At 26.6% G+C, this 16,769-nt stretch overlaps 1 protein-coding gene across 1 annotated transcript; it reads right to left on the bottom strand.

Moving 5' to 3' along the window:
* Positions 1-2,674: 2,674 nt before the first annotated feature.
* Positions 2,675-16,526, bottom strand: LOC100197294 (ankyrin repeat and MYND domain-containing protein 1). Its single transcript, XM_065788086.1, has 12 exons — positions 16,436-16,526; positions 11,696-12,034; positions 9,641-9,787; positions 7,036-7,464; positions 5,862-6,214; positions 4,741-4,909; positions 4,328-4,615; positions 4,085-4,216; positions 3,834-3,941; positions 3,239-3,539; positions 2,913-3,143; positions 2,675-2,832 (listed from the first exon to the last, which is right to left on the bottom strand). Exons 1-12 carry the CDS (start codon positions 16,436-16,438, stop codon positions 2,717-2,719), a joined length of 2,616 nt encoding a protein of 871 aa, XP_065644158.1. The 5' UTR covers positions 16,439-16,526; the 3' UTR covers positions 2,675-2,716.
* Positions 16,527-16,769: the final 243 nt, after the last annotated feature.

Genomic DNA, 16,769 nt, shown 5'->3' with positions numbered 1-16,769 from the left:
ATAATAAAAATGATTCTTTTAAATTATTTGTACCGAAGCTTTATGAAAACAAAAACTAACCAATAATGCACTAACCAATAATTTTTTCCAAAAACTTTTAAGATTTTAATATTTTAAAAGACATACGCAGTATCTTATTTCAAATGTCTATGAGAAAAAATAACATATTTGTGTGTTAGCCGAATGGCGGAAAAACCGCGGTTGTTTTTTAATGGTGGAGTAAAATTATAGTTTTATTTTTACATCTTTGTGCGTTTAACCTGGCCAATTTTCATTTTGATTTGTCATTTTTTCATTTCAATTTGGCACTTTTTAATTTAGTTTGTCAATTTACATTTAAATTTGGCACGAATTTGTTTTGGAAGTTGTAAGTCTTGTGTTCCAAATTAAAATAAAATGGCAAAAGGAAAATTAAAAAAATGAAAAAATAAAGTTAAATTTGGTTAAATTAAACGGAAAAAGGTGTATTGGGAAGATAATGTTAAAAAAAAAAAAATCATTTATTGACATCTAAAACGAATATAATAAAAACAGTTTTGCACCTAAAATGTTATTTTGTATATTTTTTTAAAAAACATGCACTTATTTAAGTAAATAATTGTTTTAACTTATCTAAAATTAGCTCAAAGTTCATTAGCAGATTTCAAATATTATTAAAAAATTACTTGACGTTCAAAAGTTATGAATATACGATGTTTACAACCATCCCAAAATAGGTTTTCAACTTTATATGCTAGTGATATTTACCAAGTCTTTCTCCAATGAGAGTTTAGCACAATTGTCATAAACTTATCGTATATACACGATAAGATTTTGACAAGTAGGTAAGGAGACGAGTTGTTGCAAAGAATATTTTGGGGAATTAATAATCGCTAATGAATCTTTATTAACATTTACATTATGTATTAATATTTAAATTATAGTGACTTTTTAACATAGAAAATAAATGCATAAACTGATGTTAAGCAAAAGTGTTCTACAGATAAGTTCATAAATTTTGTTAAAAAAACAACCTTAGTGCAGTAAACGATCTCTGCTGCCCTTCATATATCACTGATATACATGATGATAATACAATGATGGCTTTGTATCATCTTTTGAAAATATCTACTTTAAAAGCTCATCTCTGATATAGACAGAGATGAGCTTTCAAAGAAAATGTTCTCAAAAGATGATACGAAGCCATCATTTGTGTTAATAAAAAAAAGTTATGAAAAACTTTAATAGTGACGCTGAATTTTTTTTATTCAAAATTTTATAAAGTTGCAAGTCAGAAAGGATTTTTATCAGATCCTTACTTCTAGTAGGATATAAACTTGCTAATCATGTTTAGAAAATAGAAAAAGAAAAAAAATTTAGTTGAATATTTTGGGTAAATTCTATACTTTTATATAAGATACGTTCAAGTTCAAATAAAAATAAGCTGTCAATCGATGGCAGAATTGCTTCAAGTTGTTGAGGTTTATCTTATTTTTTCAAAAAATTTTGAAATATTACGACTTTTTTTTTCTATACTTGTCCTTCACAAAATTCGACCTAATAGGCCGCTTTTTAGCCTCCCTGGAAACTTTTAGAGATTAAAAGGGCACCTGTAATTGGTACCCCAATTACACCTTTTTATTCTATATAAATATTAATATTTAAATATTAACATTGATCTGCTTTAGAAAAAAAAAATTGATTTCTTTGAGTTGAGCTTTAGGAATACGAGAAACTACTATGGTCTGCATAAATGATTTGGCATTGAAAAGCTCTTAATTGGAAGATTTATTGAAGGACAGTGTTGAAGTTTTTTTGCTTTATAATGCTTTTCGCTAACAAACGATAACTTGTTTCTTGATTTGGAACCTTAGGTTTTTATCAGCTACGATATGATATAGTAGTTTTACATATTATAACAAAAGATATACCTTTATTTATAATTTGTAAAACTTTTCTTCCCGATTCCTTGTTAAAAACAACATTGGAAGAAGGTCAAATAGAAAAACATTTATATTTCTTCGCGAAGTTCCAGAGCCAAATGTTACAATTCAGACAAGGTATTTGCAAAAAACAAGGATAAATCAACAATCTTCTTGTAAATGTTCTTTTTAATGCGCCTTTTTTTTTAAATGCGTTTTTTAATGGTTTACTTTGTTTACAAAAAGTATGCACATATTGGTATGCTGGGTTCTAAAAAAACGCTAACAATAAGATAAACAAAAGCCCTCTTCGACTGGCCAGGCTATGTATTTTATGACTATGGTATAAATCGAATGAAACAACTACTGTTAGAGGCATCCATAAAGTACGTACGCAGTAAAACAATTGTTTTTGGACACCCCCTCCCCCTTGTACGCACCTGTACAACATCCCCCCCCCCCCCCCCCACTGCGTACGTACGCTTTTTTTTTTTAAATCAACCCCCTTCCTTCCCCAACGCATAGTTTTTCAAAACATTAAAAAAAAAAACTTTTAGTTAGGTCGGCATTTCACTTTTACATAACATAATATTGATTTTTAAACTCAATGGTTTTGCTAAAAAAAACGAAACCCATTTTTAGGAGAGATAAAAAAGAAGAGGTAGTCAAACCACGTACTTACTCGCTATTTTAATTCACCCTTGTTCGTATTTGTACGTACAAGAGTGAGAAAATCCCCTCCACCCAAACCTGCGTACGTACTTTAAGACCCCTTAACAAAAAAATAATTTTCTAAAAACACGCAAATTGTCATATTACAAAAACTTAATCAAACATTCTTTTTGATGCCTATTTTTCCAACCTTGAACTTTACATAAACTAGAGCAATAAAAAATTTGCTTGCAACGCTTGCAAGGGAACAGTTCAATACCTAAAATTAAAAAAAATAAAATTAAAAAAAAACTATTAACACTTTAATAAATCAAGCAAATGTAAAAAACAATATCAAACCTGTCGATCTTCCACATTCATAGCAGTAATAAAATCTTTTTCTCCGGTCAATAATTGTTACATTTTTTGTAGAAAACATTGACATGTTAATGTTATTAATATCGGCTAGGCATAATTCAACAAGAATATAACGCAAGCCAATGAGTTCATTGTTTTCACCCATCAAATTAGAGACACGGAAAAACTTTTGTTGGCCTATATCCGTAACATTTATGCTATTGCTATCCCAACCTGTGAATAAATGTATTTAAAAAAACATGAAATGCAAGCAATCGAAAAATAAACAATATTCTAAACATAGCATAATTTATATTGTTTGAATTTACATTGTTTTTTTCTGATATTTATTTCGTCGTTTATTTCCACCTCTTTTATTAATTCATTTGAAAAGAAATCTTCCTTTATTTTAACTTCCCGTTTAACTAAAATTGGGAAAAAGACTTTATTTGTTTCCGCATCTATTTTTAATATATTCGGTTTAAAACTCTCATTAAATTCTTTTTCTTTCTTTAAGATTGCTTCACGAAAAAAATTACTTAGACAAACTAACACGTATTTTCTCGCTTTGCAAATTTCTCTTTCGATCAAAGATAACGCATGATATGGTGTAAAAGCAATACAACGATCCTAACCATACAATAAAATTAAATAAAAACAAGCCATAAAACATAACAATCAATAAACGTAAAAAAGATCCTAACAAATCAAAGAATAATTGACCAAAAATCAATAAAAACGTACAAAAAATTAAACATAAGATAAAACAAATGGACAGAAATTAACAAAACAAAGAGAAAACCATTTATACTTTTCTTTAGAATACTTCAGGTCTTTTAATAATTAATTTTTATAAGGTTAATTTTTAAGGTTTTTTAGTTAAGTGAAACAAGCATATCTAACTTCACAAAATTGTGTACAAACCTGTTTAAAGATACAGTAGGCGTAATCTATGACTGTTCCATAAAGGTGTTTATCTGATACATAAACTGGAGCTAACATATCTGCCCCATGTGCAATCAATTTTTCTATCTAAAAGAAAAGACTAAAAAAATACAAACTATTTCTAAGCAAACACAATTAATAAAGCTTTCAGATCAATTTTTTAGAACAATTTTTTCACAATTTAAAAAAAAAAAAAAAGTAAATAAAAATTTTGTATTAAATATTGATACCAAGTGAATTCTTTGAAGGTGCGTTCTACGACGTTCTGCTTGAAATGAGGCAGCAACACACAACGCAGAGCCCAATATTTTTCCTAGTTTGAGACTTGGGTTCGCGTTTTTTTTAAGTAAGGTTTCAACAATCTAAAATAGATGCTAGCAATGAAGCTCAATATATTAAAAAAAAATCGTTTAATGAGTTTTAAGTATTTAATGCTTCAAATTATTTGAATACAAATATAAAAATATACTTACTAAGTCATTGCCACTTCCGATAGCTAAAGATAAAGGTGAACTTCCACAACATAAAAGGTTCGGATTAGCTCCATGCTGCAATAGCATCTCCGCAACTTGTTGAGCAGTCTTGTAATCATCTTCTCGACAACAAACAATGTGCAAAGCTGTGCGACCATCTTCTTTACCATGCTCTTCATCAAAGTAATTGTCTCTTGCATTAGGATCAGCACCATGTTGCAACAGTAAACTTGTAATTTCAACACTTTTTGTTGGAAGAGCAACAGCAATGTGTAAAACACATAAATCCTTTTTTTTAAATTACCAAACAATTTATGATTTGTTTTGAAAATAAAATTAATAAATAGCTCATGCTATTTTAAATTAACACGATTAATACTACGGAGCAATTATAAAAAAAAGTTTACTAAAACCTTCTCAATTTTAGTAGAAGTATCCACATTTTTAGCTAATAATGATTCCACAGCTAACATGTCAGCAGATTTTACAGCAAAAAATAAAGATGGCATAGGAACTGTTGATATGTTAGGATCAGACCCTCTTTTAAGCAATAGTTTTATTGTTTTTTCCAGGAATGGTTTTCTAAACAAAATATTTTAGTGTAAAAATGCAATTGAATACTTTCACCATTTTAAAAAACGGATGAAAGTACAATGTCTCTAGACACCAACAAAAATTAAAACCAAATATTTTCGTAAAAAAAATATTTTATATTTGATAACATCTAATATGCAATAAATATGTTAAATGTTAAAAAAATTTTATGTTAAATGGTCATAAAATTTGAATAACAAGATTTTTAAAAATCTGTCAATTAATTTTAATGTAGTTTATGCTTCTAAAACTTAGCTTGGCTCTATTCGACTTTGTTTAATTTCAAAAGATGAAGTTAAACGAACTTCGCTGAAGCTTAGTTATGATCATGTAACATATATTAGCCCTATCACATAAGTTATGATCATGTAACACTTACCTGAGTTGTTAAATCTTGGCCTTGATATTGCCTTAAGGCCAAAAATTAAGGCCTTGGCCATCCACCTTTTTCTAATGAGTTCAAAACTTTTTTGCATGTTTCATAAATATTATTTCATAATTTCATTTGCCTTTTTTTACATATTGATTAAATAACTTATTTGCTCAATTAGTAATTGCACACTAAAGTAAAAACTCTGATCCTAAAATCAAGAATAGACCATATGGTTGGGTGATAACTCAAAACTAGTTTATTTGGCCACAAAAATTTTATTTCATTTTTAAAGATATATAAAATCAAATAACTTTGGCCTTGAAATATTTGCCTTCTTGGACTTAGTCTTGAAACACTTGTCCTAAAGCTTGAAACATTTTGCCTTGGCCTTGCTATTTTTGGCCTCAAGAAAAACTCTGACATTTAATGGCTTTCTCGTATTTTTTTATTCAAATTTTTAAAAAATTCAATGTTAGTTCCCTGCAAATAATTATTTTAATATAATTTAACATTTTTGGATTCTAAAGTTAAAAGATAATTTATAACTTATATAATTATTTGAATAACCTTTCTTGGAGAATACATTTTGAAACTATTTTACTTTCATGCATGATCACTAGAAATGGCATCACATCAACATTTTTATGCTTATTTTTAAAATAAACATGTTGTGATTCATAGACAGACATTATCATTTTTTTTTCATTTCGACACACTATAAATCCATTTTTTTTTTCTACCCACACAGCATTGAATAAATTTTCTTTAGGCATGTTTTCAGCAATGTTATCAAGAAAGTTCTGGGGCGAATACAGCAAATTAAGGCAAGCAGATAATGGAGAAACTTTTTCATCTGTTAACTTATTAATATTGGCACCAACATCTAACAGGTAGTTTAGCACATCTAACTGGCAATTTATCTAAAATTAATAAAATAAATATTAATATAATACAGTTAATATATTAATTATAATATATTAATTATAATTAATTTATAATTAATAAAATATCATTTACTTTAGTTTTAACTGACAAATTATGTTTATTCATGTTCAATAAAATAGAACTTTTTTGAACAAAGAAATAAGTCGAGTTTGGTAGTACTGTTTGAGCATTGTAGGATGTCATGGAGTTTGTTGCAGGATGAGGTGGGGTTTGAACTCTTTTGCTTACAAAGCAAAATCTCTATCACTACACAACTGCCACATTAAATTGGATAAATACTATTGGTTGACTCATTAAATACATAAATGAATAAAAATACATAAATAAAGAATTTTTATTAAACACTACTTATTGACTCATTGATTCAGATACATGAATAACTATTTTTATTCGGACCTCTAGATAAACTTAATTCTAAGTGCTAATTTTCGTAGTCGAATTATTTAAAATAAAGATTGCATATGTTGACAACCATAATCATTATAAAATGTCTGAAAATGAAGATAAAATGAACACATGAACAAAAATATTTTAAAAAAGTTAACATTTTAATTGTAAATATAAATAGCGTTAAGGTTTTGATATAACTCTAATTGATCGCAATACAGTGGTAGAGAATTTTTCTGTTCATCTTGAAATGAGTTTTAACTAGTATTTAAACTTTTAAATAGATTTTTTTTTTTTTATAATCAAAACTGTTCTATTTTTGAAATAATTAGTGTATACATTTTTTATTGAATATACAAAGTGAATAACACTAAACAAATTAAACAAGTTTGAAATTTAAAAAACTTACTGAGGCTACAATTAATGCTGTATGACCTTTAAAATCACTTGCATCTGGATGAACAAGCCCACTCTCAAATATGTGTTTCATTATTAAAAGATTGCCAAAAAAAGCACAATGGAAAAAATCTTCCAACAACTTTTCCATGGGACCTTTACAGAGCTTTTTATCACCATTCAAAATTTCCTCATACGGAAATGAAACTGGAATTTGAAACTTTTCACGTAAACCAATTTGATTTTCACACAAACTTGTTTGAACTTTATTATATTTTGATATATTATTGACGAAAAATTTTTTATCATAATTAAACAAGTCATTCAAAAGAAAACGCAGCTTAATAAGCTTTCCGCCGCTCCAAATCCCAATGTCTTGTCTTCCACTTTGTTTGTATGTGTAAATACCTGGACCAAATGGTTTGTCATTTGAAAAAATACCCTAATACAAGCATACAAAATATAAATGTAAAATAATAAAACATTATTGTTAACATTTAACTTTATTAACATTATCACTAAACTATTGCGGTCAAATATTGGTGCCCCTTGGACCATTTCCAAAACCCACTGAAAGGGGGCAACCAACCATTGTTCATTTTGTCAGAAAAAATTAACTAAGGTTGGTTGTCCCCCTTAAATGGGTTTCAAAGAAGGTCTGGCAACAATGTCTGGCACTTATTTCGACCCCTGTTCTCATAATATTGAAAAGAATAAATCAATTTACTAAATATGTAAATTATTTTCATATTTTTTTCTTTATTTACCTTACATTATAAAAATGTATGCAGTACAAGTTGTCTAACAAAAAATAAAAGTTGAAAATTTCTAAATATCTAAATAAATACATCTTAGTACTATGCTGTAGTAAAGCAAAGTTAGACTGGCTTTTGCATTGGCATTGACAAATGACAATCTGGATTTTGTGGACTGTTGACTGCATTATGAATCAATGTAAAGACAAACATGGTGCGAAAAATTTTTACATTGGGCAGTAAAAAATTTCATGTAGATATATTTAAAGCTACCTTTAAGTATATCTATATATATGTTAATATACTAATTATTTAAAAAATCATTTTAATTATGTAAAAAATCTGTGGTGAAATTCTGTTTAAAATTTGTAAACTTCATTAAATTACCAGATACTGATGTTATAAAGCCATTGTTATCAAGCCATTACAAATCCACTAAGAATAAAATCTGGTGGCCAACAAACAAAATGTTTACTAATTACCTAATATAAATAAATATTTTTGTAATGAATTAAAACCTTAACTTTCATAACCCATAATTAAATGTAAATTAAAACACTAGAAAGTTGTATTAGAAAAACAATAACATTTTTTGATCAAATCATTATAATTCAGATTTAATAATTCAATTCACATTCAAGAGTCCAGTCGAAGTTTATACACGTACAACTATGTACATATAACTAGCAATTTTAAAGTTTCTATGATGTCAAAGTTTAGTTAAATATATTGCAGTAGAAGAAGCAACTAGAATCTAGCAACAAACCTACTGACGTTTACATCAATAAAAATTAAATATAAAAAAAAAAATTAAATTTAACTTCTGCAAGTGCAAACAAAGTTAAAATTCAACACTATGTTTATGGCTATATAAACTTTTGTAACTTATAACAATTGCAAGAAATCATTTAACTGCTACAAATTGCTACAAATAAAACTGTTGACAACCTGGGCAAGATTCACTCAAAGATTTAACTCTCATTAATTTTTTCTCAATATTACATATCTCCTATTTTCTATGTTAGTCAGATAAATCCAATAACCATAAAAAAGCTTCATGACATGACCAAAGTCTCATATGTCTCATGATATGACTCTTTGTCTCATATCTCACCTTCTTTTTTTTTTTTGATTTTTATTAATTCATCTCCTCAAGGCTGAGAAGGCCACTACTGACAAGGAGGCTACTTAAAGACCTAAGACCTAAGCCTTATGATATGACCTAAGAACTATGCTTTTTTTTCTCTTATTATTTCCCTTGAACTTTAAAACGTGTTTTATCCAAAAATCAAAATTTATCAACAAATTTCAATTTTTATTCAAAAAACTTTTGCAAGTGTAAAAGTTTTGACCATTTAAATAACTGGAGTTGAATAAGTTTAAAAGTTATATAATATTATTTATAATAATATTAATATTATTATTATAATAAATTTAATATTATATAACTTTTAAACAACAAAAGATTGATTATTATAATTAGTAACATAAACTTAGTAGACTATTATTATTTATTCATTAAATTTTAAGCTTTTCACTATTTTTTTCACAAATAACTGATATTTTCAATAAAAAAAACTAATACAGTAAATTCCCTTTAACTTGAATCTCTAAGGGACTGAGGAAACAGTTCGACTAAACAAATGTTCAACTTAAGCAAAGTAAAACAATTGTTCTTGCTTTCAAGAGATTATAGAAAACAGTTCGAGATAACAGAAGTTCAAGTTAATTGGTGTTTGACTTACTGGGAATCAACTGTATCATCATCAAGTTCTAAAATAAAATTACTCTTATATTAAAAAAAATTAATATAATTTTAGAATTATCTCGACTGACATATTGTGTCAAAATAAAATAAATTACCTGAAATTTATTGCCATTAGATTGACTTAACTCTCCATAACCACTTCTTAAATTATTTTGAAATAAACCATTATAACAGGTTCCATCTAACCATGTATATACACCAAGACCATGAAAAGTATCACTGAAAAACTGTCCAACATATGTCTAAAAATAATATATGTATAATAATGCAGCAAAAAATATTAGTTATTTTGCAATATATTTAGTTTTATAACCCTATAGTTATAATTTAGTGTTATGTTTAAAAAAGAACTTGTTCTTAGTACTGGAAATATATTAATATAATTTTCCAACTTTTTTTAAGTTTGATATTTTATTATTATTATTTTTTTTTAACATATTGATCTTTTTTAATTTTATCAATATCAACTTCTTTTTATCTTGATGATCCAGATAATGAAAAGAAATAAAAAATATATAAATAAGTTGTCAATAAGAAATGAAGAATAAGGTGCCAATAAAACATAGCATCATGGAATAAGATGTCAATATAACATAATAGATAAAAAAGAACATAAGTTTCCAATAAAGAATTATTGACATTGTTGAAAACATTCTCCTATTTTTAGAGTTTTATAACTCTTATAGCTTCATAGATTTGTTTAAAAATCAACAAGATTAATTAGTAACAGCAATGTTCACAATTAAATGCTTTTTTATTATTTCTGTTTTAGCATTGATATATATTATATTCAAAAAGAGGTTTTATATAGAAATTTCTTTAAAAAGGTAACACTAAAGCCACAATCAAAGAACTCGTTTGAAAACATTCTAACAATTTAATATGGCATAGTAGTGCAATAGTAGAGCACTCGCCTCATAAGTTAGAAGTTCTGAGTTCGATCTCCACCAAGTCTCTGGTATTACTGCACTAAACTTGTTTTTGCAGCCACCTTCATTGTCAAGATTTGTGTTTTGGAGCTATAGAGTTTAGAGAAAGTTGTAACCACAACTAAAGTAGCCTCCTTCACTGTAGTGGCCTTCATGGTATTGGGGAAAAAAAAATAAAATAATAATAATAACTAAATTTATTTATTCTTATTTGTTTAAAAAGTTGGAGAAAATCTATCAGGGTTGTTAAAATAAATTAGCTTTAAGATCAAAAACTTCAGATGTTTTATTTGTTTTGATTTTAAATAAACAACAATTAATTATAGCTTATCATATTATTACTTTTTTACAAAAGTAATTAAAAACTATTGATAAATGCATTCTGTTAATTCTGTTAATTTGATGTCCATAACATGGAAATCAAATAGTAATGAAATTAATAACTATAATAATTATATGTATTTCTAAGAGATAGCTATGTTTACTTTTTGAAATTAGAGTAAAAAATATTTTAAAAAATTGAACCAAGATTTTTTTTTGCTATAAAAACTTTAACATAAACCTGACTTGGATTTATAAAAAACTAAGATACAAGCAAGAAATTACTGTATTTTGAACAACTTTATTCAAGTAAATCATTCATAAAATAGTAATTTCCTGCAAGCTATGCAGGAAATTACTATTTTATGAATACTATTTTATACACCTAATATTTTTTCAAAACGAATTATCAACTTCATTTTCACTTTTTTTAACAATCTCAAGGAATCTACCTAATCATGCAGAACACAGCCTTAGCCAGAACACTTAGCACAGAACACAGCCAGAACACTTAGCACAGAACACAACCAGAACACTTAGCACATAACACAACCAGAACACTTAGAATTTAGACTTTTACCTAATAGTTACTAAATAAAAATATCTTACATAACAGCTCATTATAAATAATTTTTTAGAAAAATAATTTCATTTGACAAAAAACAGGATGTATTTTTTTACTGCAAGATATATTGGATATACTGTTTTATATATTTTAAAAGTTAATAATAAATATTTAATTAGATAAATAATAAATAAAAATAACTAAAAGTTAATTAAAATAAAAATAATTATTAAAGAAATAGTTTTTAATTATTTACTGTTTGCTCGTGTATCAAATTTAAAAATTACGTATTTTAGATGTGCAGTTGTGTAAATTAATATGAATATTAAACATACTTCTCCATTAATCCATACTTGTTTACCATGACCATGTCTTAAATCATTTTCAAAATAACCTTCATACAGAGAACCATCACTCCAAAAGTATTTTCCTGGGCCATGTCTTTGATTATTTATATAATTTCCTTGGTAAAATCCTCCATCAGGCCACTTAAGTAAACCTTCACCAAAACGCTTTGTCTGTTTTAAACTTCCAAAATAAACAACACCAGTGCAGTATACCTTCTTTAAATCAGATAAACTTTTATCATGAATAGAATTATCATTTTCAAAAAATACTTTTTTTTGAGAAAGATCATGTTCTGTAATACCATTTTGTAAAAAAAAACTTTCGCACTAAAATAAATCCATGATTTTGAAATAGATATCAATATATCATATATATGCAATTATTTTATAAGAGAAACATAAAAAATTACAAAATACTTCTAACAATAATAATACCTATGTAGTATATAATATAATAATGTCTATATAACAATGTCAATAATTTGATCAACTATATGACGTCATCCTTATCAATCATCAAATTATTATTAGTAAATACTAATATGCAACTTTTACAATTATTATTATTATCATTACTCTTTTCATTATTAATTGTTTTATAATTATTACTATGTTGTTATTAGTCATATTACAAACTAATTTACTAAATTTGTTACTTAGATTTTGTTGAAATAAAAGCTTTATTCAGCTTTGAACCATCCAAATCAGTCCCAAAGATGACTAAATAATGTCAAACCAAGAATACTTTAAGGTATAAAATGTCTTTTAAAAAATATGATCATAACTAAATTTTATAAAAATAAAATTAAAGCTCAATTCACGAAATAATCTAAACTTGTAAGAAAATTATCAAATTTTTACAGTTCGAAAAATATATTTCAAAGCAAAGGACAATCCTAAACAATAAAAAAAGTCACAGAAAAAAAGATATTAATCATTGTTTAAACCAAGAACTCCAAAAAGTTCTCCCATAACAGAACCTAAAAGCCAGAGTTCAAACTAAAAACTTAAAGGCTACTTTCTCTACTGTGCAGAAATTCAAAACCACCTGGAATCAACTAATTCAAAACCATCTGGAATCAACTAATTACATCTTTTTGTCCTTTAGAGGTCTCATAAAAACCTGAGTTTTCAATATCTTATATAGTTATTAAATCTTTTCAAAACCAATCAGTAATCTTCTAATCTTGTTAACTTCAGTTGTAAATAAGACCATAGAAAGATTGCGATAAAGTACAAAAGCAGAGCATCTAACTAACATCAATTTACTTTTTATTCACCTACATATTACCTAACTATACCACTGTCCTAATTTTAATTTTCTTGATTTTGATTCTGCAGCTAATAGAGGTAGCCACAAATTACTGAACTTAAAAATTAATGGATCTGGATTTTATATTAAAACTATATATTGAATTTCTGACTTTTTTTAAAGAGAAAACATTAACTAGTCTTGGATGGTGTTTACTCTGACTGAGCATAGGTCAAAGAATAATCCCAGCAGTATAACCCTCATAGTTTCCACAGAGATTGATCCTATGTATGATACATGTTTTGTATCATACATAAATATATCAGAAAAACAGTGATCAGCAACGGTTGTTTTTTTGATATTTATTTATTCAAGCATCGTAACTTTTTTTAGAAAAAATTTTAAAAAGAACATTCGACAAAATTTTTTTAACTCTTATAAAACTTTATATTTAGATCACTTTTTTATTGAAACAATTTATTAATTTAATAAATATTATTTTGTTTTGTTTGTTCTTATTTTCATATTTAAAAAATATTCTTTTTCTTTGTGAAACATTTTTTCTAATTTGGAAAGTTTAAAAATGACACTGAAATAGCTCCAAGCGAAAGAGCTAGTAGTCATACAAAAAGACTTTTGTAGTTAAAACTTAAATGAATGAGTTCGATACTTTGAAAATTGTTTTTGTGTTACATAATTCCAATTTAAATAATTTAAATTTAAAGTTATTATAAGTAGAGGCAAGTCTACAAATAAAATGAGGGGGGTGAATCCCCAAAAAGTACTAAGCTGGCTCCTTAAAAAAAAAATAAAAAGGCCTTAAAATCAAAATTCACCAGCCTGAAATGTTCCTTGAAAAAATAACTAAAAATATATATTATAACTTAAAAAATAATCTTCTTTGCAGGGTGCCACCCCCATTCCCCCTGTAAAATTGCCTCTGATTATAAGAAAAAAGTTTTGTAATTAAAATTTGAACTAATGAGTTTGATACTTTTAAAATTGTTTTAAAATGTTTCACAAAGAACACAAAGAACGAAAGATACGCTTATGATCATTATGTAATTATAAAACCATGACAAGGGTATCTGTTTCTTTAATTTAAACTCAAAAAGGCAGAACAAAGTTAGCAAAAGAGGCAAATAAAGGGGCTCAACAAAAACTCAAAGGGACAGAACAAAGTTGACAAAACTATAAGAATTCTTTTGATGAACACATTTTACATCAAGATTTTAGGGGGAGGGGAATTGATTTTTTATGTGAAAATATAATTTTGAGCACTCTAAATCAAAATAATTTACCAACACGCTACTAAAATGATTCTTTGTCATACTTGATCATGATAACATGATCAAGAATTAGATATGACATTATTAAGCTTTGTACAAACCCTAAAATATAAGTATACTTATACTTGTATAGAATGAGAACATTTTGCATCAACAAACCATGGTAATTAAAGCCTAGGAACAAAAATAACCTAAAAGGTTTATCTCAACCACCTCCCCCAAATGCGAGGGAAATCTTAATATTTTATTTCATTTAACACTCTTCACTTTTCATTTCACTTAATAAATTATTTCATTACACTATCTTATACTTTAGTTAAATTCATCAAGGTTTTAAATTTTATCAATTGTTCGAAAGTTATAACTGTGTTTAGTTTATTACCCCTTCATTTTGGAGAGGGTAAAAACTTTACAGGGTCATAATTTTTCAACACTCTTTTTTTAAGATTTAAAATGCGACCGAAACTGAAAATTTAAAGAATTTGTTTTGCACAAAAAAATTTTTTCAAATAGTCAAAAAAACGTTTTCTTTTTTAATGTTTAAACTTTTTTTACTTTTAGTAGATGTATTTTATTTGAATTTACAATTTTTTTTTAGAACTGCTATAGTTTGCTAGACAAAATTCATGAGAAATTTTTTACACAAAAGATTGTTATATTACAATATTATTGTTATTATTAAGGTTAATAATATTAATAATACTATATAATAACTTATAGGTAAAGCTACAATTAAGCAGCCTAAAACAATTTTATTTTTTTGATTGTTGTGCTCTTGTCAGTGGAGACTTTTTAAACATAAGGAATATTTGTTGGCTTTAGTACATACATCAACTATCTTGCAGATAGGAAGGGAGTGCACTGCTAAATCGACTGAGGGTTTGGTATGGGCTAGCAATCTTTTTTTTTTTTCAATACAAAATAAATAGGCGCTACTCAACTCCCTTCTCCTCCTGTTTTTATGATTGATTATGATAAAATACATTATACTGATTCAGAATCATATAAATACATAGGTCTGAAAACTTGAGGAAAGTACTTTAATTTGAGACTAAAGATTATAAAATTACACTAAAAATGCTAATATTCTACCGTCTTTTTTAAAAACATTTTAACATTGTTGTCAAATTATTTTTTTAACTATGCGACCCACTTTTTACTGTTATTAAAATTTAAACATTTAAATTTAATTTACTTTTTAAGATGTACATACATTGACTGACAAATAAGGATTGGCATAAATAAATGTACATACATCGACTGACAAGTAAGAATTGGCGCAATTAAATGTACATGGTTTGGGTCAGGGTTAGGGTCGGAGATCTGAAATCAGAAATGCGTTTTGTATTAAATTGTCGATAGAAACCATGCTTTTTTACAGTTGTTATTGAAAAAGAATTTAATCATCCCGACTATGAAAAAAATGGCAAATATTAGCTTTTTTAATGTAGTTTTTTATACTTTAATATCAAATTAGAGTACTTTCCTAAAGTTTTCCGACCTATGTTTTTATATGATTCTGAATCAGTATAATGAATTCTATCGTAATCAATCATAAAAACAGGAAGAACGGGGTAGGAGAAAGTTAAGTAGTGCCAAATAAATATTCCTTATGTTTTAAAAGTCTCCATTGATAAGAGCGCATCAAATGGAAAAATAAAACTATTTTACATTACATACATTACATACATTACAAACATTACAAGCATTACAAACATTACATACATTACATACATTACAAACATTACAAACATTACATACATTACATACATTACATACATTACATACATTACATACATTGCATACATACATACATACATACATACATACATACATACATACATACATACATACATACATACATACATACATACATACATACATACATACATACATACATACATACATACATACATACATACATACATACATACATACATACATACATACATACATACATTAAGTAGTAGAATTTGGATTATAAAAATTGGAGATAAAACATGACAGAATGATCGTCTAATATTTTTCAGTGATGCTAGCGCTTGATTGTAAAAAAAAACAGCTTTTTGATTTTAAAATATAAGAAAATAAAATAAATCAAAAAGTTTATAAACCATTCATCATAAAATTTTTGTAACCATTCCAAATTTAAAGAGATTTTTATATTGTTACTTATGGAATATTTACCATTACTGCTGCAAAAATCAGATTTTTAGTTTACAAGTTCTCGTGCTGTTTTTTTTATCGCATCGTTGCGATGCAAATAAACGACGATAGTGTTTGTATGCAGCCGGAGATTTTATTAAATAATACACTTAAATTAAAACATGTTTGTAGTATATAAACTTTTTCTTATAAAATTCTTTATAATATAATACAATATTTATAGGGGTTATATATACCCTCGTTTTAAAATAATATAAAAGACCGTTAAAAACAAGCAAATAATAAAACTTCTATGTACAGTAGTCTCTCGAAACAGGCACTGCGGTGCGCAATTAACCAGGAGTGCGCAAATAAG

This window comes from Hydra vulgaris, chromosome 01 (assembly GCF_038396675.1).
Source record: "Hydra vulgaris chromosome 01, alternate assembly HydraT2T_AEP".
NCBI classification, from domain to species: Eukaryota; Metazoa; Cnidaria; class Hydrozoa; order Anthoathecata; family Hydridae; genus Hydra; species Hydra vulgaris.
The sequence above is the reverse complement of the archived record's forward strand: the minus strand, read 5'-3'. Positions and strand labels throughout refer to the sequence as shown.

What these genes read in the sequence shown, in the direction of transcription:
- LOC100197294 (XM_065788086.1), bottom strand. An exon ending in AAGTATGGATTAATGGAGAA is followed by an intron (nt 9,788 to 11,695) that starts GTATGTTTAATA and finishes TATTATTTTTAG; the next exon opens with ACATATGTTGGACAGTTTTT. An exon ending in TCGGAAGTGGCAATGACTTA is followed by an intron (nt 4,217 to 4,327) that starts GTAAGTATATTT and finishes CATCTATTTTAG; the next exon opens with ATTGTTGAAACCTTACTTAA.